The 23,435-nt window shown below is 44.8% G+C and overlaps 1 protein-coding gene across 1 annotated transcript in view; it reads left to right on the top strand.

The window, feature by feature from the left end:
- GRM4 (glutamate metabotropic receptor 4) overlaps positions 1-23,435 on the top strand; it is a 241,646-nt gene that overhangs the window by 178,783 nt on the left and 39,428 nt on the right. Inside the window, exons 6-8 of the mRNA XM_033152614.1 lie at positions 5,841-6,041; positions 16,308-16,444; positions 17,602-18,537. Of these exons, the coding sequence (XP_033008505.1) occupies positions 5,841-6,041; positions 16,308-16,444; positions 17,602-18,537 (1,274 nt within the window). The remainder of the gene's footprint in view (positions 1-5,840; positions 6,042-16,307; positions 16,445-17,601; positions 18,538-23,435) is intronic.

Raw genomic sequence — 23,435 nt, 5'->3', positions numbered from 1 at the left:
CAAGTGAATAAAGAAATCCATGAATGTGCTTTGATTTCCCTGCCTCATTCTTTGCTAGCCATAGGAGCATCTTTCCCTCTGATATAAATCACCACACCACATATCACAGCATCAGGGGCATACCAAGCACATAAACACTCCACTTGACTATTATAAGCTGTGATATTGCTGGAAGGAGCACGCTGGGTGGGCAGAGATCTTGTTATGTACATGAAACCTCTGCCAGTCTTGACTGCAGAATGCAAGAGAGGAGAGGAAAGGAGACACCATTCACTTCTGGTAGGTCAGTGCTTTCTCTGATTATTCCCTTAGGTTGTGAGTAAGGAACCCATAACTCTCCACTTGTTGTTGGATTCCAGGTCCCATCAGCCCCATACAGATGATCAATAGTTTGGGTAGCTTGGAGTTGTAGTCCAGGACTATCTGGAGGGGCTACCAGTCCCCCCCCACTGTCGTAGACTTCCCAATTCAGAATGTCCCCTATTTTTAAATCCTCTTCTCCTTCCTGAGCTTCATGGCTTTATGCACATAGCCAGGCATGCGCAAGCACATCCTTCCCCTCTGCTGGTGAAGGGGCAGTATTTGGGAGGCTGGGTTGGTGTTATTCTGGCAGTACCACACCACAAGGGACCCTCTTTTAGCTCCAATTAACAGTGTGCTGTGTTAATCGGTATCTTTTGCCAAATGATTAACATGTTTCAAGTCCCATTAAGAGCGGTTATGACAGGAAGAGGCAGGCAGCTGTCGTGGGTAATTACCGTATACTTGAATGATCCTGCAATCCAACGCTGGCTGGAGAGGGGGCGGGAGGGTGGGTGGGTGGGGGAGGAATATCGGGATGGGAGAAAAACTGAAGGTGTGTTTGGCAGTCGCAAGGACTTGATAGAGCACATCCTGGAACTGATGGATGCTGTGCAGACCATCCTTTGACACAGCTGATAGCACTTGGGAGAATGATGTGAGAGCCACTGATGGTGAGATGGATGATGCCAGTCGCTGAATAATATTTGCATATGCTGCTACTGAGGCTGTGACTTGGGTGTACAAGTTTCAGAGTTCAAAGAAAGTGTGCTGTGTGGTTTCCCTTGCTAGCTACAGGCAGCTCTTACACTCCAAAGGAAGCAATCCACAGAAGAGGGTTGCTGTCATAGCATTTGGAAAGAGTGACATCCTCCTATATCTTGTAGAGCAGTGTTTTTCAACCTTTTTTGGGCAAAGGCACACTTGTTTCATGAAAAAAATCACGAGGCACACCACCATTAGAAAATGTTTAAAAAATTAACTCTGTGCCTATATTAACTATATATAAAGTAATTCTCTTGAATAGGAATCAAATAAACACAAAGAAAGTATTTTATAATTCTTGGACTTAAGAGCAGGGGTCCCCAAACTAAGACCCGGGGGCCGGATGTGGCCCAATCACCTTCTAAATGCTGCCCGCGGATGGTCCAGGAATCAGCGTGTTTTTACAGAATTGGAACCTGTCCTTTTATTTAAAATGCATCTCTGGGTTATTTGTGGGGCATAGAAATTTGTTAATATTTTTTTCAAAATATAGTCCAGCTCCAAGTAAGGTCTGAGGGACTCTAGTCTTGTACCTGAGTGACTTTTTGTGACAAAGACATGAGTGGAGAAGCTCCTGAGACATCCTGACATGATATAATTAACTGCCATGCCACACTTGAGAGCCCAGCCAATGTGGTGTTTCCCTTTTTTGTGATGATCTTGTGTACAATTCACGGCAGTGGTTGTCCACATACCTGTGCACGGCAGTGGTTGTCCACACCGTGCTGTCCCCCTGGGACCCTCACCATGGGCAGTGCCCTGGGACGGTGCACAGCATGTGTGCTGCTTAGGGTGCTGGAGCAGCTAGCTCCTCCTCTGGCAATTAGGCTTCCTTGGGTTTTTTTTTATTCCTCCCTCCCTGCTTTTATTTTGGGGGAGAACATAATAAAGAGCAGGATCACTTCTGGTGAAGTCTGTAAAACTTAAGAGTCTGAGCATCTCACAATAATTTATTTCGTTATAAAAACAAAAGCATGTGCTTCAAAAATATCCACTTCAGCCCCTGGTCTCCTTTAAATAATGATCTTTAAAATGACAACAGTATGATGCAACATTGAACAAATTGGGCAGGTGTGTCCAAGCATCTCAGAACCACAGTTTTCAGTTAGGAAAATTAGTGATGTTTGTTTATAAGATTGTTAAGGCTCCAAAACTATAACGAATGACCAATGCATAAGGTTTGCACTGATGGACACAGAAAGCCCCAAGCCCCACCTCCAGCAGTGGGGCAGATCCATTGCTGCATCCAAAGTTATACTTTTGCTGGCCAGGACAAAAGGTGAGAGAATGGTTGTTGATTTGCCTGTTGCACTAGTTCAGGGCGGGTCAGAAACGCAAACCAGCCGGCGAGAAGCGCCCCTCATTCCGCCCTCCAGTGAAGCCCCAGGCCAAGCCCTTCCCGAAGGGAAGCTCCGCTAAGGCAGCCTCAGAAAGCGAGCCTGCTCCTTCCTCCTGCAGACTCGGGGACGACAGGGCTCCCTTCAGAAAACTGCTGCCGCCGCTCCAGCCTCCCTCTTGCCGCCTTCAAACCTCTTCCCTCGCTTGACCACCAGAGCTGCCTCGTGCCCGCTACTTACCCGCCACGTCCCCTCAGGGCGCCGGCCGAGCAGCGCAGCCGAGCGAGGAGGTTGCGGGGGAGGCGGCGGCGGCAGCGAGACCAACTCATCCTCCTCGCGCTGCCAAAATCTCACGCACGCACATGCCACCAAGCGCCATCACCACACACGCCTTCGCGCCTTTATAGCACGTTGCCGGCCCCGCCCCTCACCCCGCGTTGGCCCATTTCCCAGTCACTTTAACGGGATCGCACTCCTATTGGGAAAGAAGCTGCAACCGGACTTCTTCTCCCTCCACTTAGGAGCAGCCCAAGTTCCCAAATCCGATTGGCCTCGGAACCCCACTCGCGACAAGGCGCGTGCGGAGCGCAGGACCCTTTAAGGGCCACGCCGACGGCCGAGGAGGCGGGGAACTCCGGCAGGCTGGAGGGCGCAGACGATTGGCTGGCGGGAGGGCGAAGGAAGGAGGGAGGCACTTTTGAGGCAGCCGGCGTCTCTTTTTGGCTCTGTGTACAAACGCGCGGGCTGACCCTGATTAGCTGAAGGAAGGCAACAACAACGGCCGGGACGTTTTTCCCACGGCACACCAGGCAACATCTCGCGGCACACTAGTGTGCCGCGGAACAGTGGTTGAAAAACACTGTTGTAGAGGGCCTGGTTCCTCTCAGGGTTTTGTGATCAAAGTGCTTTCATTATATGTAGCTCCACCATGAAAGTTGCCAAGCAAATGCAGTGAGAATTAACCTCTTGCTACTCATCTTTCTTAATTTCAGGGGAGATTTGAAAACCTACTTCTAGACCTTTCTTTTCTGGACCATCAAGATCATGAGTACTAAGCTATGTACAAGGCATCTTTGCATGATGGGCAGAAGCTGTTGGCTCACATTTCTTTGTTTTAAAAATTATACCCCACTTTTCTTTATAAAATATTCAAGGTGACTGATGAGAAAGTTCATAAAATACGGAGTAAGATTGAACAGATGCAGGGACCTCGTGGTCCCTTCCAACTCTATGATTCTATGAGAAACAGCCCAAATAGCTAAAATTAGTTTCGTACAATAAAACTATGGGTGGGATAAAACAATTTGGCATAAAATAAAAAGACAGTGCATTAAAAGCTCAGTTCACCTGAAGCTTAACAGAGTGACAGGGAGCCAAGCAAGCCTCTCTAGGGAGGGAGTCCTACAAGCCGGAGGCTGCAGCTGGGAAGACCCTGTCTTAAATCCTAACCAATTGTGCTTTTGAAATTGGTAGGACATGGGGCCTCTGGTGTTGAATGCAGTGTGCAGGCAGGATCTTATGGGTGGAGGAGATCTTTCAAAGGGTCTTCACTTAGACTGTTGTAAATAAGAACCTTGAGATTCAAATTGTGCTCAGAATGGAACTAGAAGCCAACATAAAACATAGGTGATATAATAAGCAGCGGGGGCTCCGGAAATCTGTTTGGCCACTGCATTTAGTACCAGCAGAAGCTTCTGAACACTTTTCCAAGGCATTTTCACAGAGAATGTTGCATCAGTTTAGATGTGACCAGGACATGTGTAATTATGGCCAGATTTGTTTTATCATGAAAGGGGCATAGCTCATTTACCGGCCAAATCTGTGCAAAAGCTCTCCAAGCTCCTGCTGGCATATGAGTTTCTAGGAGTGTAACCAGAGTCAGAAGCACTCCCAAGATGCAAAACTGTCCTTTAAAGAGGAGAGCAATCCAATCCAGAATAGGTTCAGCTCTCCTGCTGACCAACTGTCACAGTCTTTTCTGGATTAACCTTAGGTTATTAACAGCTCACATCTAGTTCATTTACTGTGCTCAATATGAATTTATTAAAATAAAGAAAACAGAGAATCATAGAATTGTAAAGTTGGGAGGGACCCCGAGGGTAATCTAGTCCAACTGCCTGCAATGCGAGAATCTCAACTAGATCATACATAACAGATGGCGTTCCAGGTTCTGTTTAAAAACCTTCAAGGAAGGATGGACTTTGTATGCCCTAGCAAAACAAATAAGAAGTTTGAGTATGCAGAGGCTAGAACAGCATGATAGGTTCTTCTGCAATCAAAGCTGGGCCATTTGTGTTCCTAGTGTGATAATGTGAAACAGAGCAATTTAAGATGGAAAAATTGCGTAGGAAAGCTGTTGCTAACAGGATGGAACACCACTACGAACACTTTTCACACAGAAGGAGTAAATCACCTTCCAGTCTCCCTCCCCTGCTATTTATGAGAAGATGTGATTGTGGTTAATGTGGAAATATCATTATAAGTTCTACATTCACACTAGAAAACTATATGGGCAAAAACTGCAAGTCTTGCTCTTTCATTGAAAACAGTATACAGCACTTGCAGGGAACCCCAGGTGTGGGTACCACAGGTGGCCACCACAGGCTTCTCCACCTGGCCTCTGGGACTCTCTTCAGGCCACACCTCCTCTCTGCAGGCCACACCCCTCTTTGGCCCTGTACCAAACCCTCCATGGGAGCTTTTTCTTGGGTGGAATATGTTATTGAATTGTGATAATAGATAATGGAGAGGTGGGTGGGTATATGTAGAAAACCTCTGAGTTTTACGTGACTAGAATGTTGTAGCCACCTATATAAAGATATATAGGTTACACCCACCACTGGTCTATGACCCTGTGAAGATTATCCAGGAAGGAATGCTCCCCCCATCAGCAGATTGAAAGAGGCTCCCTACCCCTGATCTACAGGATCACTGAAATCATGGAATGGCATTGGTTACTTTTGTGGCTTCTGCACTCCTTTTACTAATGAGACAGGGCCAGTGTAGCCTTGCTTCTGGATTTCCCACAGGTGTCTGGTTGGCTACTGTGAGAAAAGAATGCTGGCCTAGATGAACCTTGGTCTGATCCAGCGGAGCTCTTGTAATGACAAGACTCAGCCCAACTCTTTGGCACTATGGAGGTACACACTGGGTGGGTTTTTCTTATTATTTACCTTCACATGCAACAAACCAACTGAGACTGTTATGGTCTTCTAATATTTCTTAACATTCCCCCACCCCTCCTATCTCAGTACACTTTTTCACCTCAGCATGAAAGAGTTCAGTGGAGACACTCCTTGCAAGAAGCAGGAGTCCTTATCAGGAAGTGAAATTCCACAGTGAATACTAAATTTCAAAGCAAATGGAAAACCTTGTAAGTCTGCAGTTGCCCATGAAAGCATGTGATAGAATCCCCGCCCTTTGCCTTTTGTCTTCCAGATCGTGAGCGGATTGGCCAGGACTCTGCCTATGAGCAGGAAGGAAAGGTGCAGTTTGTCATCGATGCTGTCTATGCCATGGGCCATGCGCTTCACAACATGCACAAGAACTTGTGCCCTGGGAAGATTGGCCTCTGCCCCAGGATGGACCCAGTAGATGGTGCAGAGCTTCTCAAGTACATCCGTAGCGTCAATTTCTCAGGTCTGTCTGTCTGGGTGGGATAACCCTCAAGGCCATACAGCTGCTTGGGGCTTCTTGGGGCATCAAACCCTGACTGGCTTAATATAAAACACTGACTGAATGTTTAAATGTTCCACTTGAAATGTTTTGTATGGTTTTGCATCCCCCAGCCACAGACTTAGTGTAAGATGTATTCCTCCCTCCCAGTACTCTGAAAATAATACATCTTGAGATGCAACAACAAGCACACCAGGTTGAAATGGCGTTGGGTGTTTTATCTGTAATTGCTACTCTTCATTCACCACTTTTTTAATGGCGCATCTAATTAATGTTCTCATCAAACAGTTGTTTCCCTATGTTTCTCCTGGCTTCTTCCATTTCGTTTGGGAGCCCAAACAGAAATCTACCTTCTGGGGAAAATAAAAAAGCAACAGCACAGTTGGTCCACTGGTGTAGATTACCTTTGTGCTGCCCATCTTTCGAAAAGAGACAGGTTTGATGTGTGCAGCAAGGTTTCAGGCAATTGAACCCTGTTGGCATGTCTTTGCACACCTTTGAGTAATGTGTTTTAGCAATGACTTTATATTTAATTGGTTTTTTAATGTACACTAAACAATGCAAAAGCTCTTAAAAGAATTTTATGCAAATTCTGAAACTATCATCAACGTCATCATCATCATCATCATCATCACCATTTATCCCCTCTTGACCACATGACTACATTGTTAAAGGCACAGAGCCTCTATAAAGGTGAAATGGGGGAACAGGCAACCCTACTTGTCAGATGATTGACTTGGTTGCTCTGGGTCATGTCTATGAGATAGGATTAGTTCTTCCTAGCCCTAGAGTGGTTATAAAAATCAGTAAAGTATGGTACACACAGTGCTTTTTTTCTGGGGGTACTCAGGTGTATGGATACCCCTAACATAGCTGTCAACTTTTCCCTTTTCTTGCGAGGAATCCTATTCGGAATAAGGGAATTTCCCTTAAAAAAGGGAAAAGTTGACAGCTATGACCCCTAAACATTTTGAGAATCTAAGTTCTCATTGAGGGGCAGTATTTCAATATGAGTAGGAAAATGAGAGTACCCCTAAACACTTTTTAAGAAAAAAAAGCACTGGGTACATGAGTCATAGAATTGTGGAGTTGCAAGGAAGGAAGGTTATGTTTCTCTCTGTTTCTCATTTTTACTATCTTAAGTTCAGTTTTTCACATTTCCACATCAGTTTGCATTCAAAATATTTTTCATGAAAATTCACCAGCATTTTACCTTTTTGTATGCAATTTTACCCAACATAACATATTTTTGCAAGCAATTTTCCCCAATATAATGCATTGCTTTATGGTATTTTCATTAATATATACGAGGGGTCAGCAACCTTTTTCAGCCGTGGGCTGGTCCACCATCCCTCAGACCTGGGGGGTGGCGAGGGCAGACTATATATATATATATACGAATTCCTATGCCCCACAAATAACCCAGAGATGCATTTTAAACAAAAGGACACATTCTACTCATGTAAAAACATGCTGATCCCCGCAGTGTCCGCGGGCTGGATTGAGAAGGCGATTGGGCCACATCCGGCCCCCAGGCTTTAGGTTGCCTACCCCTGATATATACATTTTATGCACACTTTCCCCATATGTATGCATTTTCATCCACATTGGTTGGAGAGCTGCACTGCAATAATTTGAAGATGTGTACATTTCAAAAGATAGGTAAGGTTCATTTTGCACATTTTGGAGGGAAATGTGGAATAGGTAGGTTCATGTTAAAATGCAAACCAAACTGAATCCCCCCCCCATCCCTAACTTTAAGTGAGTTCATTCATCATGCACTATAGGAAAGATCAGCTTCTCTTTGTCCATTGCACATATTTTAGAAGTGACTACCATATGTGGAGGGGAAATGTGTCCATGAAAGTTCATGACAAATACATATAAATCTAGGGACCATGACTGGCCAAACCTCCCAGGGTCATTTTTACTCATTGTTTTCATCAATTTGCCTCTCTTCACACATACAGTGTTGGTTGCAACTAGAGATGTGAAAAAGGCAGAAAAATGGGACGCCTCCCACCTCAGTTTTTTCTCCAGTTTTTCAGATTTTTCTGGGCTTCCACATCTCTAGTTGCAAACACATGGTGGGAAAACGCAGCTCTCCCACAAAGTGGCTCAAGTGACTAAAAGAAACAGTCTAGATTGGAGTAGGAGCTTCTGATGAGGAGCTCCATGTGCAGAAGTGAAAGTGGAATCTGCATGTATCTGCATCTTGATAGCTGGGCTATTTTTTTTAAGCCCTCCCTATATGAATTGACCAGGGAGCATGTGCCAAAAACAGACTAAAGCCGGCATCTCCTAAAGTCCCATCACAATTCTATGCACATGAACAATCCCCAGTTGTTCCATTTCCTTATTCTCGTTCCACATTTTTGTTCCTTTCTTGTTAGACAATGTTCCCTTGCCCCTGATTAGTAATTCCTTTACATATTCTAGAAACTCATCACATCCTCACATTATATCTCTTTAATATACATTTTTCTGCTTCTGCCTCCTTATTACATCTATTTATCTCTCCTCTGCAATCTCCTCACAATCTGTCTCCTTTATTTATTCTTTCCCTATCTTCTTGTTTGATTTTCCTGCTTTTTAATGTTATTGGGATTTATTTGTGCAATTCATTTGATTTTGTTTTGAGATAAACTTTTGAGGGAGGTGGGGGCACAGCAAAGAGTCTTGCTTTGAGGCAACTTGCTAAATCACTGTAATTAAATATTTTATAGTATTTCTCATCTGGTCACATCCTTCTCCAGATAAATACAACCTGACTACATAAACCTTGCTTGTATGTTGGATTATCCATTTACAGCCAGTCAGCTGGGTGTCTCCTTTTAACTGGGCTTATCTTTGAAATTTAGCATGTTTTAAGAACTGTCTAAGGGGAAGAGGCGATCTCATTTTTTCACTGCATGATCTCATCAGTGGTTGAGTCTCCACTCCGCACTTTTGACATGGTGAAGAAAGGTCTTCTGGATGCTTTGTAAGCATTTGTAACTTATCAGTCTTATCCATGAATAGGGGGTAGGGCACAGCTACAACTTAGTGGCGTGTAATCTCTGTATAAATCAAGGGACTTGGGAGATTACTTTCCCAAACAGATTGGAGAAGTCCATGGTGCTGAAAGAAGTAACCAAACTATAACACGCCACTGGAGTCTGTGCCTGCAATATGAAGATTATATAGATGCCATTCACAAGTGTTAGTAAACTGTCTCATATTCTCCATCTACAGTTTTTCAGTGGTTGTGTATTCCAAGCCCCGTGAAGGTTTGGAATGAGCTATTGATCCACTGTGCAGAATTCTGCTGGGAACTTCCTCCTGCTTCTCTCTGCTCGTTATCTTTTCCCTTATTTGGTGGTAAAATGGATTATTTATTCCTCACTCCATTCTGGGAAGAAGGGCTCCAGTAGAGGAGAAGAAGACAGGTGATGAAGGAGCAATTGGGTTCTGATCCTGCTGAAGACATACTAAGATAGAACTTTGCCATTTCCCATTTATGTATTGTCCCACAGTGAGAGAAGGAAGTTGAAAAGCTTAGGTGTCTGCATCCTAGTTTCTTTTAGACCAAGAATGGGAAATGTGTGGTCCTCCAGATGCTGGTGAACTACACCTTTCATCATCTCTGACCATGCTGGCTGGGGCTGATAGAGTTGGAGTCTTAACTAGAGGGCCACAGGTCCCCCTCTTTTAGAGCTTTCTGCCTCTGTTTTTAGAATTAAACAAGTAATCAATCTATTCAGTGCAATCATAAGACTGGAGTAGCCTCTGTTTGTATCGCTCTACCATGTGCATGTGTGCAAGCACAGGGCAAAGAGATAGAAATCTTAAACAGCGCCAAAGGGGGTGAGCAAATGTACTGTCCACAGCATCTGCCCGCTCATTTCCGGGCACTGAGCAGCTGGTGCAAATGCCCAATCAGGCGCTGACTGCTCTTGTGTTTAAGGGCTGCATCTCACTCCCACCCACTCTCCCTCCTAGGTTGCATCCCTCAGTGCTCCTCTGTGACTGTCCCTTGTGCACATGAGTGGCAGGGATGTCACTGCTGATCACTCACTGTGCACATCAAGTGTAATGAGCTGTCTGCAAAGGCATCCAGAGCAGGGCTGGGAAAGCCAGCCATCCTGCCTCTCAGCTTGCCTTTTAGCCTGCTTGGATCTGTGTGGGACTCCAGGTGTTGTTGTGGTGAGCAGGTCAGCCTAACAGAGCTTAGAGAGAGCAGCTGGCATCCCCTTCTGTTTACTCAGGCATTTTTCTGTGGACCATAGTTTTCAGCAGAAATACTTTTGCTAAATACAACCTCTGTTCCTTGAAAGCTACAGTAGTAGTGCAGACCAGCACTCCACCACCTGTGACCATGTGCCAATCTCATTGCAGGAATGGTAATAGTGAGAATATTGAGCATAAACAGCAGTCCAACTTTGGAACCCATAGATCAGTTTTCAAAAATTTGATATGCACTACAGCAGTTAGTGTTATTATTCATTATTATTACACTATCCATGTTAATGGCCTTTTATAAAATATAAAAGCCTATATTTCTATACAAAGCAACTTTCAGTCTAATATGTGACACTGGGGAGATGGCGGAGGAAGGTGAGGGGAAAGGAGGCATGGCTAAAGTGGTTATCTCCATGGTGTGAGAAGCTCCACTTTCTAAAACTTGCAGATCAAACCTCTATTTAAAGGATAGCTCCAGGGGTCACTTTAAAGGCTGGCAGCTCCAGCACAGAACTACACAATGTGTGACCTCCAGACTGAATATAGCATCCCTCCACGCCATGTAATAATGCCCACTGGATGCTTGAGAACCCCCTCATTTAGAGGCATGCAACAACAACAGAAGATCTAACAACAAAGAATCTTGTGGCACCTTGAAGACTATTCTGTTTATAAATGGTTTATTCTATAATGGTCTAGCCCTGTTGAAACAGGGCATGTAGTTAGTGCACCACTGATGTCACACCATACATGGTTAGTGAAATGTATTCAGCTTGATGGGTTGCACACACCACATATAGTATACAAAAGCAGTTGCGTAGTAATTACAAAAGGACCTAACCTGGCCTGATCCACACATCCACCCAATCCACCTGGACCCTGGGAAACTGAGGTCCTGCTGTTACAATGAGAGGAGCAAACAGGACAGGGCTGCTGAACCATTCCAATCCTTCCTTCATTTCCTTGTTCCAGCCACCTTTCTTCATTTCCAGCTCTCATACTGGAAGCAAGCGAGGAATGGAGAAATCTGCCTATGAGGGAAGGTGGGAATCTAAGGCGTCTAGATGCGAAAGAGGGCAGGTGTCCTGCACCTTTAACCATTCTGCACAATCAGGAATTGCAGCAAGAGGAGCTTCATGCAAGCTGCACCTGTTGAAATGCCCTGCAATGGTGCAGAAGCCCTGCCCCCTTTTTTACATGTGGACACTGGGGCTTCCATGTTTCTTTTCTTGTTAGACTCCCACCCCTCACTTCATATGTGAATGAGGTGGCTGTGTGAAAAGATGTCGGTGTTGGTTTTAAAAGCAGCTCAACCTAAAGAAACAAGTGGAGCTTCGTTATCTCCATGCAAAGAAAAACACCACCACCTTTTGAACTGGTCTCCATGGCTGGGTCCTTTAATGGAGGCTTGATCTTCAGGAATTAGCAAGTGAAGCTTTTTACCGCAGAGAGATAAACATTGCCACCTGCTAATTGCTGCAGATCAAATTTCTGCTAAAAGCACAGAATCCCTGGCTCAAAAGCTGGCCACCCAGCTGGGATGAAAAGTTCACCCATGCAATATTTTCCAAAGCCCCCAAATCAAACAGAACAACTTTCCTCCAAGATTGGATTATTTGGGAGGGAAGGGGGTCAAGCTAAAGAGTGTTCATGTTGCTTTAAACACCAGGTGGTTGAGTGTTTTCTCTCTCCCCCCCCCCCCCGCACACTTTTATAAAACAGCAACAACAAAATCCTTGCTGCCATTGTGGAGAGAGGCTTGGCTGATCTGGCTGTATTCCTGGGACTGAATGCCTCTGGGAACAATGTGGTCGAGCAGCCAAGCCATCATGTGAAATGACAACAAGGCTTTTGTTGTCATTTTTCTTTTTAAGAAAGATGAAAGCTTTGCCCATTTTGTATTTCAGGTGAGATGGAAATTCAAGTGGCCCCTGAAAGTCACACAATATTCCCCCTCTTTCGCTGGGGATATACGGTCCTGTGAAAGTGGAGGGGGTTATGAAGCCCAGCACTTGTATATACTCAATATTCTCCCTGCTACCACTCCTGAAGTGAGGTTGGCAAGCTTCACTTAACTTCATTGTGTCAGGGCATTGGAGCAGGACCAGAAAAAGGCTTGCTGATGTTGAATGCCAGCAGGGGTGGCTGGTAGAAGGGAGGGCAAAATGCAGGGAGCCTAACAGTAGGGGGAGCCAGAGCCAAAGGTGGGCAGAGCCAACAAATCCTAGCTTTGTCCCCATCCTCTGCCCTACTGAGCTTTGCAACAAACAGACAAAGGAGGAAGGAGCTGATGGGCAGAGCCACCCCTGGACTGGTTGAAAGTAAGAAGACAGGCGGGTGAGGGCTGACTGAGGACACACTGAGAGTGGGGTGGCACTGCCCCATTTGCCCAAATGGATCAGCCTCCACTGAATACCAGTTGCTGGAAGTCACAGGCAGGGAGAATGCTGTTGCACTCAGGTTTTGCTTGTGGGCTTCCCATGAGCATCTAGTTGGCCACTTTGAAGATGCTGGACTAGATAAACCTTTGGCCTGATCCAGCAAGACTCTTCTTATGTTCTTAATTGTCTCCAGTGACTATTGAGATCTCAGCGATCTAGAGCATAGGGGGTCTAGACTGCAGAACATTTCTTTAGGTTTATGGAGGCAGGATCTAGTCTCCTGGGAGTGGAGGCACATTGCAAGGTGTGTGTGTGGGGGGGGGGAGGAAGCTTGATTAGGTACGTCTTGCAGAATCTCTTTCAGCACCTGCCTGCACCAAGCCTCCTTCCAGCCACGGCTTTCAGCTCTTTGATTTCATGACATGCACGTCCACCCGACTCTATATAAATGTGTTGTTATTTTCTGTCTCAAGCTCTCTGGTTGAATACTGAGAGGGGATTACCGCTCTTGGTGAATGAATGATGTAGCCTCATGATGTACTGTCACTATGTATGGATTCATTGCTCAATGGCTCAGGGAAGAAGAATATGCCTGGACATCCAGCAGGGGTGTAACAATATGCGGGAAGATCCAGAGAGGGAAGCAGGCCTGCATGATGTCCTTTGGAGCGTGCTTTATGTACATAATGGAACTGATTGGGTGAATGACAAGCAAAAAGAAAGTGTCCTTTTCTTTGTCCCTTATGCAGTCTGATTCCTTATATAACCCACAGGAAACATGCACCCCGCCTCATGCCTTTCTCCCTCCCCTCCCTCTCTCTCTGCTCTGGTGCCTACAAGAAATTTGACCACATTCACACAGTTGGTGGCAAACAATTTAATTGATAAAACACAATCGTAAATTTATGCTCTCTAGGCTTTTTCATTTTATATTCAAATTACAAACTTGTTTGGCAAGGCACTTCCAAGTGTGTTTTTCTCTGTGTGTCACCTAACAGCATATTTGGGTCTCCGTTATGATTTTTGTGCCATTCATGAATGCCGTGAATGCAGGAGGGAATTTGGGAAAGAGATCAAATGGGCTCCACATGCAGGCTTGGTGCAGAGGAGGAATCCTTTTCAAATGGAATTAAACACAGAATTTGACTTTTCCAGTCTGATTGAGCTTTGTTCCGAAATTGGACCATGTATTTTGGGATTCGTTTTTAAATAAATAAACAAGCCTAATTATATGCAAAATTAGTCAGCCTTAGTCAGCCCTGCCTGCCTGTCTTCTTACTTACAACCGGTCCTCAGGAAAGATCTACAACATCCATTTAAAACACCTTCAGTGCACATTTAAAGCACATGATTTCCTTCAAAAATTTCTGGGAACTGCAGTTCCCCCCTCACCCAGCTACAATTCCTAGCACCCTTAAGAAATTAAAGTTCCCAGGATCCTTTGAAAGGAAGTCATGTGCTTTAAACATGTGTTGAATGTGCTTTAAGTGGATGGAGCGGATATGCTGCCCTCTTTGTTTATCTTGTAGAATTCAGCAGGGAGGAGGATGAAGCCAAAACTAAAATTAGTTGGTTCCGTCATTGGTGGCTTTGGCTCGAGCTCCTATTGGCCTTTTTGCCTTTCGCTCCATCACTCTGAATTGGACACCAGCTATGGCTCATTTATATAGCATGATTGAATAAATTTTAATACGTTAAGTATTTCTATACAGCTATATGCATCTGGTTATGTGCCAGCTACTTTAGGAAACCTGGCATGTATATGTCTATAATATGCCCAGAATAATGCATTTAATAATTTGTATGATACTTCATATAATAAGCAAGGTTAGTTCGTATTTTTAGCAGAACTGTAACTCCCCCTACCTTGCTTCCCGTTGAGCTAAAGGAGCAAAACAAAAATAGAAAACTATTGTGTGGATAAGCCCAATATTGAGATTTTGTTATTATTATTATTATAGAAAATTCAATTCCTAATGTAGCTGTGCAGGGAGGAGCGAAACTAGGATTTATTTCACCCAGATCAAAGACCCAGTTTGGCATGTGTGCGCGTGCGCGCGCGCGCACACACACACACACACACACACACACACACAGGCTGGGAGCCTCAATAGTGCCATTCTGGAGGCTTCACCTGGGGTGAAAAACCTGGCTAGCCTCACCACCACCCCACTATGGGTCTGTGTGCAGGTTTCACAGTGTTATTTGGAGCTGATGTTAAGCAAAACTGATTTCAGCCTTATGTGTTTTTTTAAAAAAATGGTCAGTTGCTTCTCAGGCTGCACTATACCTTAACTGAGTGGGAGGCCTGATCCATGAAAGGAGTTTCTTGGAGCCCTAGCTCTGTGCAAATATATAATTGTAGGCGTTATCACTATGTGAGCAGAAAAAGCCACAAGGATTTCTCCAGGCAACACAGGAGCCGAGGAGTAAGACTAATGTTATTTTCTGCTTGCCGAAGGTAAAGAACTAGCTTTTAACTATTTCAGATAAGAGTGTGGGCTAGATTATTAATGGCAGTAGAGCCAGTCCAACTCAAAAGTTGGGGAGCCAGTTTCTGAAATTCAGTAGAGGGGAGCTGATTTTACTGATCTACAGATCCAGCCCCTTGCATTCAATAGCTGGGTGCAATAGCTGGGTACACAGCAGCTGGGAATCTGTATCCTATATCTGTCCTCCTATCTATAATAATAATAAATAAGTTACAGAGGAATCCCAACCTCTGTGTAATCACTACTGCATCCCTGATGACCATATCAGACAGGGAGCAAGGAACCCCCTTCTCTATTATATGCTAGCCTAAAGCCCAACAATGTCAAGTGATGCTTGTAGGACCAGCTTGAGATCCATGAACACTCAGCTGGTGGGGTTTTCACCATACTTCCATCTACCTGTGCTTCTGGTGGGTGGAATGGGGAGCTTCATTCTGGAGAAGTGATGGTGGTGTCACTCCACACATGGAGGCCAGCGGAGTTGTTTTGGACTGGATGGAGGGAGACCTCTACCTGATCTCTAGCATGACCAATTAGAGGGTTGGAGTGCAGCCTAAGCAAGGAGATTTAGTTCACATATTCTACAGCTTTAGTTCACTTATTCCACAATTTTGCAACTTTGCTAAAAGCCCTAGGTCAATTGCAATACCTACAGAACCATTTTGGCCATGCAGGAGCAAAATCCAGGCAGAGTTAACTGTGTCCCCTTGATAATAGTGGCAGAGTTGAACCTGGTAAGCTAAGCCCAATTGGACTTCAGATGTACTGCAGACAACCTGTGTGGTATAGTGGTTAGAGTGTTGGACTAGGACCTGTGGGATCAGGGTTCAAATCCCCATCCAGCCATGAAGCTCTTCGGGCCAGTTACTCACTCTCAGCCTAACCTACCTCACAGGGTTGTTGTGATAATAAAATGGAGAGCTATGTATGTCACCTTGAGCTCTTTGGATGAAAGGTGAGATATGAATGAATGAATGTACTTTGGATGGATCACACTGAGGATTCCCATGTATATGTGTGCATGTGCATTTGCTTCTAGGAGAAGAAAAGGGACAAACTTACCTTTGGTAGATCAAATATACAGCCCAAACCAGAAATGTATTTCTTTCTGAGACTGAATGCTTTGTGTGTTGCAGGTATTGCTGGGACCCCTGTGACATTCAATGAGAATGGAGATGCCCCAGGCCGCTATGACATCTACCAGTACCAGATCAAGAACACCACACCTGAGTACAAAGTTATTGGGCACTGGGCTGATCATCTGAACTTAAAAGTAAGCAAGATCTTAGATTTGCCTAAACACTTAAGGGAATAAACTTTTACTCTGAAGCTCTAGTGTTTTAATTAGGAAATGGAGCTGTACTTATAGTATGCTCAAGGGCTCTAGTTTAAATGGGATTATCCTTATCCTTATATATAGGCATCATTAATATCATACAGAGAGATTTCTGAAAGCATTTAGCTCTTGTTTGTCTCTGATCTCTTTCATTGCAACAGCCCAACTTATGCCATGGGTAATAAAGCACAGTAGTAACTGGACTTCTAATGGGAACACATGCTTTAAAAAGTATTGCACCTGACAAGTTTATGGGTATGTTCACCATGAAGACTTAAGATTTAAGGCCACAATCTCAATTGGAAAGAATTTTGCAAATCTTTAATTTAAGGCTCCCGATTTGTCAATGGGACAAAGTGTTTATTCTTGGCTGACTGTTCAGCAGAACTGAATTTCAACAGTAAAATTTGACAGTAAAATCCAGAATCTGAAATATTGTGGAATTCTAAAATTGTGCAAAGTTTCATTTCAGGTCTAATGCAAAGACATTCAGAGTTGAGTATCAAGACAAAAATTAACCTATCAAGGGGAAGGGGCAACAAACTGTGCAGTGTGGAATTGCAGGTCTGTAGTAAATATGAGGAACTGTGAAGGAGGGAAATGAGAGATGTATTAGACCACGTAGCATCCATGAACAGTTGATTTAGTTCAGTAAAGTTAGTGTCAGTGGGTTCGACTAAAAACAACAATTACATTTACTCTGTGACATGATATTAGGTTGGAATTGAAGAACAGGAGGGTCTAAGCTTGAATTAGTAGCATTTCATGCACGGCTGATAGAGATGAGAGACTAAATTAGGTTTGGGAACTTGTGGTTCTCCTGGTGTTGTTGGACTGCAACTTCTACCAGCCTCGGGCAGCATAGCCAATGGTTGGGCATGATGGGAGTTGTAGTCCAAGAACACCAGGAGGACCACAGGTTCCTCACACCAGAAACTGCTGCTGAATCAGAGGGAGCAATGCTAGAATAGCTGGACATGGCATAGACAAGAGTAAGTGTTTTGCAGAGTTGGTGGGGGATGCTGACCCCATCCCTGCTCATGCCATGTTAGTTCATGGTGGTTGGTGAGATTCTTGCTTTCTCTCTGCTGCAGATGGAACGCCTGCATTGGCCTGGGGGAGGCAACCGTGTGCCCACCTCAATCTGCAGCCAGCCATGCAGGCCGGGTGAAAGGAAGAAGCTGGTGAAGGGCATCCCGTGCTGCTGGCACTGTGAGCGCTGCGATGGGTACCAGTATCAGCAGGACGAGTTCCACTGTAAGGTGTGCCGGCTCAGCGAGCGCCCCAACGAAAACCACACTGGCTGCATCCCCATCCCCATCGTCAAGCTTGAGTGGAGCTCCCCTTGGGCTGTGGTGCCCGTTTTCATTGCCATTGTGGGCATCATTGCCACCCTCTTTGTGGTGGTGACATTTGTGCGCTACAATGACACACCCATCGTCAAGGCCTCAGGGCGAGAGCTCAGCTATGTGCTCCTGACGGGCATCTTCCTCTGCTATGCCACCACTTTCCTGATGATTGCAGAGCCTGACTTGGGAATCTGCTCCCTGCGGCGTGTCTTCCTGGGGCTGGGCATGAGCATCAGCTACGCTGCCTTGCTGACCAAAACCAACCGCATCTACCGCATCTTTGAGCAGGGCAAAAAGTCGGTCAGTGCCCCGCGCTTCATCAGTCCTGCTTCTCAACTGGTCATCACGTTCAGCCTCATCTCTCTGCAGCTGCTGGGGGTCTGCATCTGGTTCATTGTGGACCCCTCACACTCCATCATCGACTATGAGGACCAACGGACTACGGACCCCCGCTTTGCCCGGGGGGTTCTCAAGTGTGACATTTCTGACCTCTCCCTCATCTGTTTGCTTGGGTACAGCATGCTGCTCATGGTGACCTGCACTGTGTATGCTATAAAGACCCGTGGGGTTCCTGAGACCTTTAATGAAGCCAAGCCCATTGGGTTCACCATGTACACTACCTGCATCGTCTGGTTAGCTTTCATTCCTATCTTCTTTGGGACATCACAGTCGGCAGAGAAGGTAATGAAGAAAGGGCAAGGGCAGAAATGGGGTGGGGGTGACTGGTAGGTCTGATTGCTTCACTCTCAGATGCATTTGTGATGAAACACATCCAGGCTGCTGGTGTCCTAGTGCAGTAGAAATGGTACTGCTCCTGTTTTCTGTTGGGATTTCCCTGCACAAATCTCAGCTGCTTTCTTTTTTCTTTACTTCTCCAATTACCTCTTTTCTAGACACATTTCTCCTTATTTCCCCCTCCTGCATTCTCTTCTCCCACTTTCTTTCCAACACAGTGCTAATGTGATTTCCTCACTCTTTCCTCACTCTCTTTCCTTTGCCTCCTTGACATTTGCTTCATGTGGAAGACAGGCAATGTACACTATTGAATCCTAAGCCAAGGTGTCTTGAACTGTGGTCCACAGGTAGGTCTTAGTATATTCTACACATGAGCCACTGCACTGCCCCAAATGCAGTTTGGTATACTGGACGCAGGATGCAACATTCTGAGAACCCAAGCCTTCACATTTTTATGGCTGAGCAGATAATCTTGGAAACACATCCTTCTGATTTATCAAAAGCTGGAGGAAGTATTTGAGGAGCTTGTAAGTGTTCAGAGGAAGAGTTGGCAAAAGCAGAGTAAATCATGCATGCTAAACAACTACATGTAAATTTGCCCTAATTTTGACTATGCTTAATGAAGAATATGAGTTGACTTGAAAGAATGCACAGGGATATATCTGTCAGGAGAGAGCAGCCTGCCTTTAGCCCAATAAGGCTATGTAATAGCAGATAGACATTCTTGGATTCTGAAAGCACATGCTTCTGGAATCCTGATGGAATAATTTCAGTCTGCATCTTTGTTTCTCTTGCTCCCAAAGGTGTTGGTAACAGGATAGTAGATCACGCTGGAGTAATTTAGCTGCTTCCCAAAGTTTTCTGCTGTCAAAGTTTTGTGTCTACCAGCAGGAGCACCAAAAGGTTTTCTAAAATGATAAACAATGTGGCATGGGAAGATCTTCTAATAGTATCATGTGCAGATATGCACATGTGTCCATGGCACTATTGATCATGGTCTCAAGGCACATTAAGTGTCACCTTACTGAAGTGAAGCAGGTCTGGATCCGGTCAGTACCTGGATAGGTCAGAATGAAATGTATGCTGCCTTGCATTCCGTGATGGAAATGGGGAGATATAAATACAGTGGTACCTCGAGTTACAAATGCCTCAGGTTACAAATTCCGTTAACCTGGGAGAGTTACCTTGAGTTGAGAACTTTGCTCCAAGATGAGAACGGAAATTGTGTGCCAGTGGCACAGCAGCAGCAAGAGGCCCCATTAGCGAAAGCACACCTCTAGTTAAGAACAGTTTCGGGTTAAGAATGGACCTCCGGAATGAATTAAGTTCATAACTAGAGGTACCACTTTATAATAAAATGAAAAATGAAATTTTCTCTAATTGCAGTGCAGGATGGAAGGGTTCCTATAGATCCAATCCCTGAAAAAAAACCAAAAAAAACCAGCCTGCTCAGGCAAGCTTTTACTGCTGAAGCTATTCTTAATGTTTGAAATGTGGATGCACTGTTGGTAAGAGCTACTGCCAGCTGTAAGGCTGCTGGCAACCGCAAGCACAGGTTGTAGTGACTGAAGCCATCCATGGTTCCTAGAGGACTGATGCTCACTGAAGAGTGTAAGTTAACTGAGGGCACACCTCATGGGCCTTGAGCTTGTAAGCCTGCGGATATCCCCAGTAAGCTGCTGATGAAGGCAATTCTTGCCTGTCACTTAGTAGAGAGGAACTCCAAATGTTGAGCAGCATTTCCTAAACATTTAGCCTATCCAAAAAGGACAAAGAAACAAATTCCATTGCTCCTTTGCCCTCGTGATTTGTTGGCCATCAAACATACACATTTTCTGCCTTTCTCTGAATAGTTCCTTGTCTTTTTCCTTGCCTCCCATCAGCCCAGAAGTAATCATTTAATACATTGTCACTGTTAGAAAGTGCCAGATCTTTCAAAACCCAAGAAGAGCTGGATCTAGTCCATCATCCTGTTCGCACAAGCAGAAGCCCACGAGCAGGACCTAAGTACAACAGCTCTCTACACTTGTGATTCCCAGCAATAGGTATTCATCGTAATTCTGCCTACATCTTTACACCACTTGCCCTGGCACCACCTCTCTCTTCATTTATTATGAAAGCATAATAAGAGGGCCAAAAAACCAAATAGCACCTCTGCATGTACAAATTGAACATTTGCTCTCCAGTTATCTTCTACGTCTACTTTCCATCAGTGTGGCTGTAATTACAATGCTGTAATTCTAGTCTTTGTTAACACATAGGTGCAGAATCCTTCTATGTGGCACTACAGAGTCTCAAAATATCTGGCCCAGCTCCTGTTGTTTGAGTAAAGATCAAGCGGCTCCTGTCTCGACTGCTCATAGCCCCTGTGTACCCAGCACTTCCGGTTTTTTCCTGAAAGAGAAAAGGAAAGGAAGGCATCAGCATAGAAAACAGCTGAAAAGGAGACCTCCAAGATGAACAACTGGATGTATTTTTTATTAGGCACAATGCATTTCCTTGAAGCCTCTTCTCTGAGGATACTGTTCATGCAAATCAGCCTCCTGTTTTATATCAGAGATATTACAGAGTAATAATTGAGGCTACTTTGCCTGACTAGAGTTTCTCTTAGTCCTGGGATACAGCTTTCAACAGTGAGGTCTGTGTCTGACACAGATGGCTCAAAATAGAAATAGGAGATAGGGTCAATATGGGTTGGAGGTCTGTTACTGAATCGGGGAAACAAAAACCAAGGGCCAGAGGTAGGAAGCATGATCATGGCTGGTCTGGCTGAGCCAGGAAGGCTGTGTTGCTATCAGAGGATGAGTTGATGCAACTGGCTTAGAAGTATTGATTGTGTAGGGCTTTGGGTGCTTGTGTTGCAGGAGGTAAGCCTCCATGCTGGTCTCAGGCTAGGGTGGCCATGTGTCCAGCTTTACAGTCCTTTGAAGGGCTGCCTGGTTTGAAGATAAAGAACCATGAGAAGGAAGAGCAGAGGCTTGGCAGGGGGTTGGACTGGATGGCCCTTGTGGTCTCTTCCAACTCTATGATTCTATGAAGCTGCCCATCAGCAGTTAGCACCCTGGACAGCAGAATAGGCAGGCACACAGATTGCTCGGTCACAGTCTTCCCATTGTGGAGAGATGTATTCCATTTCTGTTTAAATTATAATTTTGTTTCATAATTTGCACTTATACATATAAATGAGCACACACAACTTTTATGCAAGCCTCTGTCCTCCTTTGCCCTTTTGTTATTGCAGTGTGAAAGTGGCCATTCTATCCAGGTTTCAGGTCTCCCCTGGAGCCTTGCAGAGCCTTGCTCAAAATGTATAGGTCCTAATAAAAAAGCAAAACAACCCACATTTCTAGTACACCTGTGAGCTTTCTCTTCAGACCACCAAGGAAGGCCATACAAGAGAACCTGGCACACGGCTTTCATGCCTTTTGCCTGAAACAACCCTGAATACATCTTTGGTCTTACATTCTGCTCCTATCTCCTTGCTGGAGAAGGCTGCCCCTTCTGATCAGTTAAGGCTGTGGTAAACTGCCCCTCCTGTCCCTGCAATGTGATTTTTAAAAATAAAATAAAAATGGTTTAAAGTGTACAGAGCCACCTGGCACCATTCACCAGCACTGAACTAATTTAGTCTAGAGGATTTCTCCTGCATATTCCGGCCTGTGTTATCAGCCCAAGTAATCTGGCTGAGGGAGAAAGACAAGAGCTACTGCTCACTCATTGAACTGTGCGCTTCCCCACTCGATTACTGCATAGTTGGGAATTTAATTAACACCTGGGTGTTTTGGCAACACTGAGCTCCCATGACAGATTCCACTGCTGTGGGAGAAGTGGCGCATCTTGCAGCAGCAAGGCTAAGAAACAAAATAATTCCGTCATTCTGGTCATAAGCTCTCCAGGGCCTTGTCTTCAGTGGCAGATCAGGTTGAGCTAGAACGTGACCCGGAGGAATCGCATTAGCTAATCCAATGTTAAACACAACTTGGCAAGCAGTGGGAAAGGAAGCGCATTAAGCCTGATGCACAGCTGGTGTAGAGCAGCCTAATGCTGGAGACTGTGGGGCCTGCTTTGGCCCTGGTGAGAATCTGTCCCTTCATGCTCTATTAGCAACACAAGGAAAGGCATTATTTTGGGCCCTGAGCATCCCTGACCTAATGTCTCTTGACATCTGTATAAATCTGTTGTAAATACAGGTTTATTAGGGAGGACGTGGATGCAGTCCATCAGTCACTGGTGCTGGGCAAAAACTGTTTGTATTAATGTGGATTTTAAGGGGTTTCCATATCAGCCCTACTTAAATGGATGAGTGATCCTTCTAGTATGCTGTATTTATCTTTTACAGTAGCAACTTTTCTTATTATATTGATGTGTGTACACAAACATACACACAAAAATTAAAAAGCCGGGAAGTTTTATTCTATGAATCTATAATTTTCCTAAGACAAAAGGCTGGGATCTAGAGGACCACGTGGCTATTTCTTTCTGCATACTCTAGAGAAAGTTGGACGTGTGTTTTTCGAGCGTTAACACCTTAGGTAAGGTTCCTAACTCAGCAGAAGAGCATCTGCTTTGCATGCAGAAGGTCCTAGGTTCAAACTCTGGCATCTTCCCTCCAGGTAGGGTGAGGAAACACTCCCTCTCTGAAACTCTGGAGAGCTGCTGCCAGACAGTGTAGACAATACTGAATCCCAGATGGGCCAGCAGTCTCATACCTTTTAAACTAGCCTTCTGTATTCATGCAAGTTAGTCTAGAGTTCATGTTTGAGATAAAGCTTTCCTCTCTACTAAGCTCTATTTAGAGAGGTCTTTCTCTGCCTTCTGGATTTATCAGGGGAGCATCTACATAT

Source organism: Lacerta agilis, chromosome 6 (genome assembly GCF_009819535.1).
Source record: "Lacerta agilis isolate rLacAgi1 chromosome 6, rLacAgi1.pri, whole genome shotgun sequence".
NCBI lineage: Eukaryota > Metazoa > Chordata > Lepidosauria > Squamata > Lacertidae > Lacerta > Lacerta agilis.
Note: the sequence above shows the minus strand (reverse complement) of the source record. Positions and strands in the feature narration are given on the sequence as shown.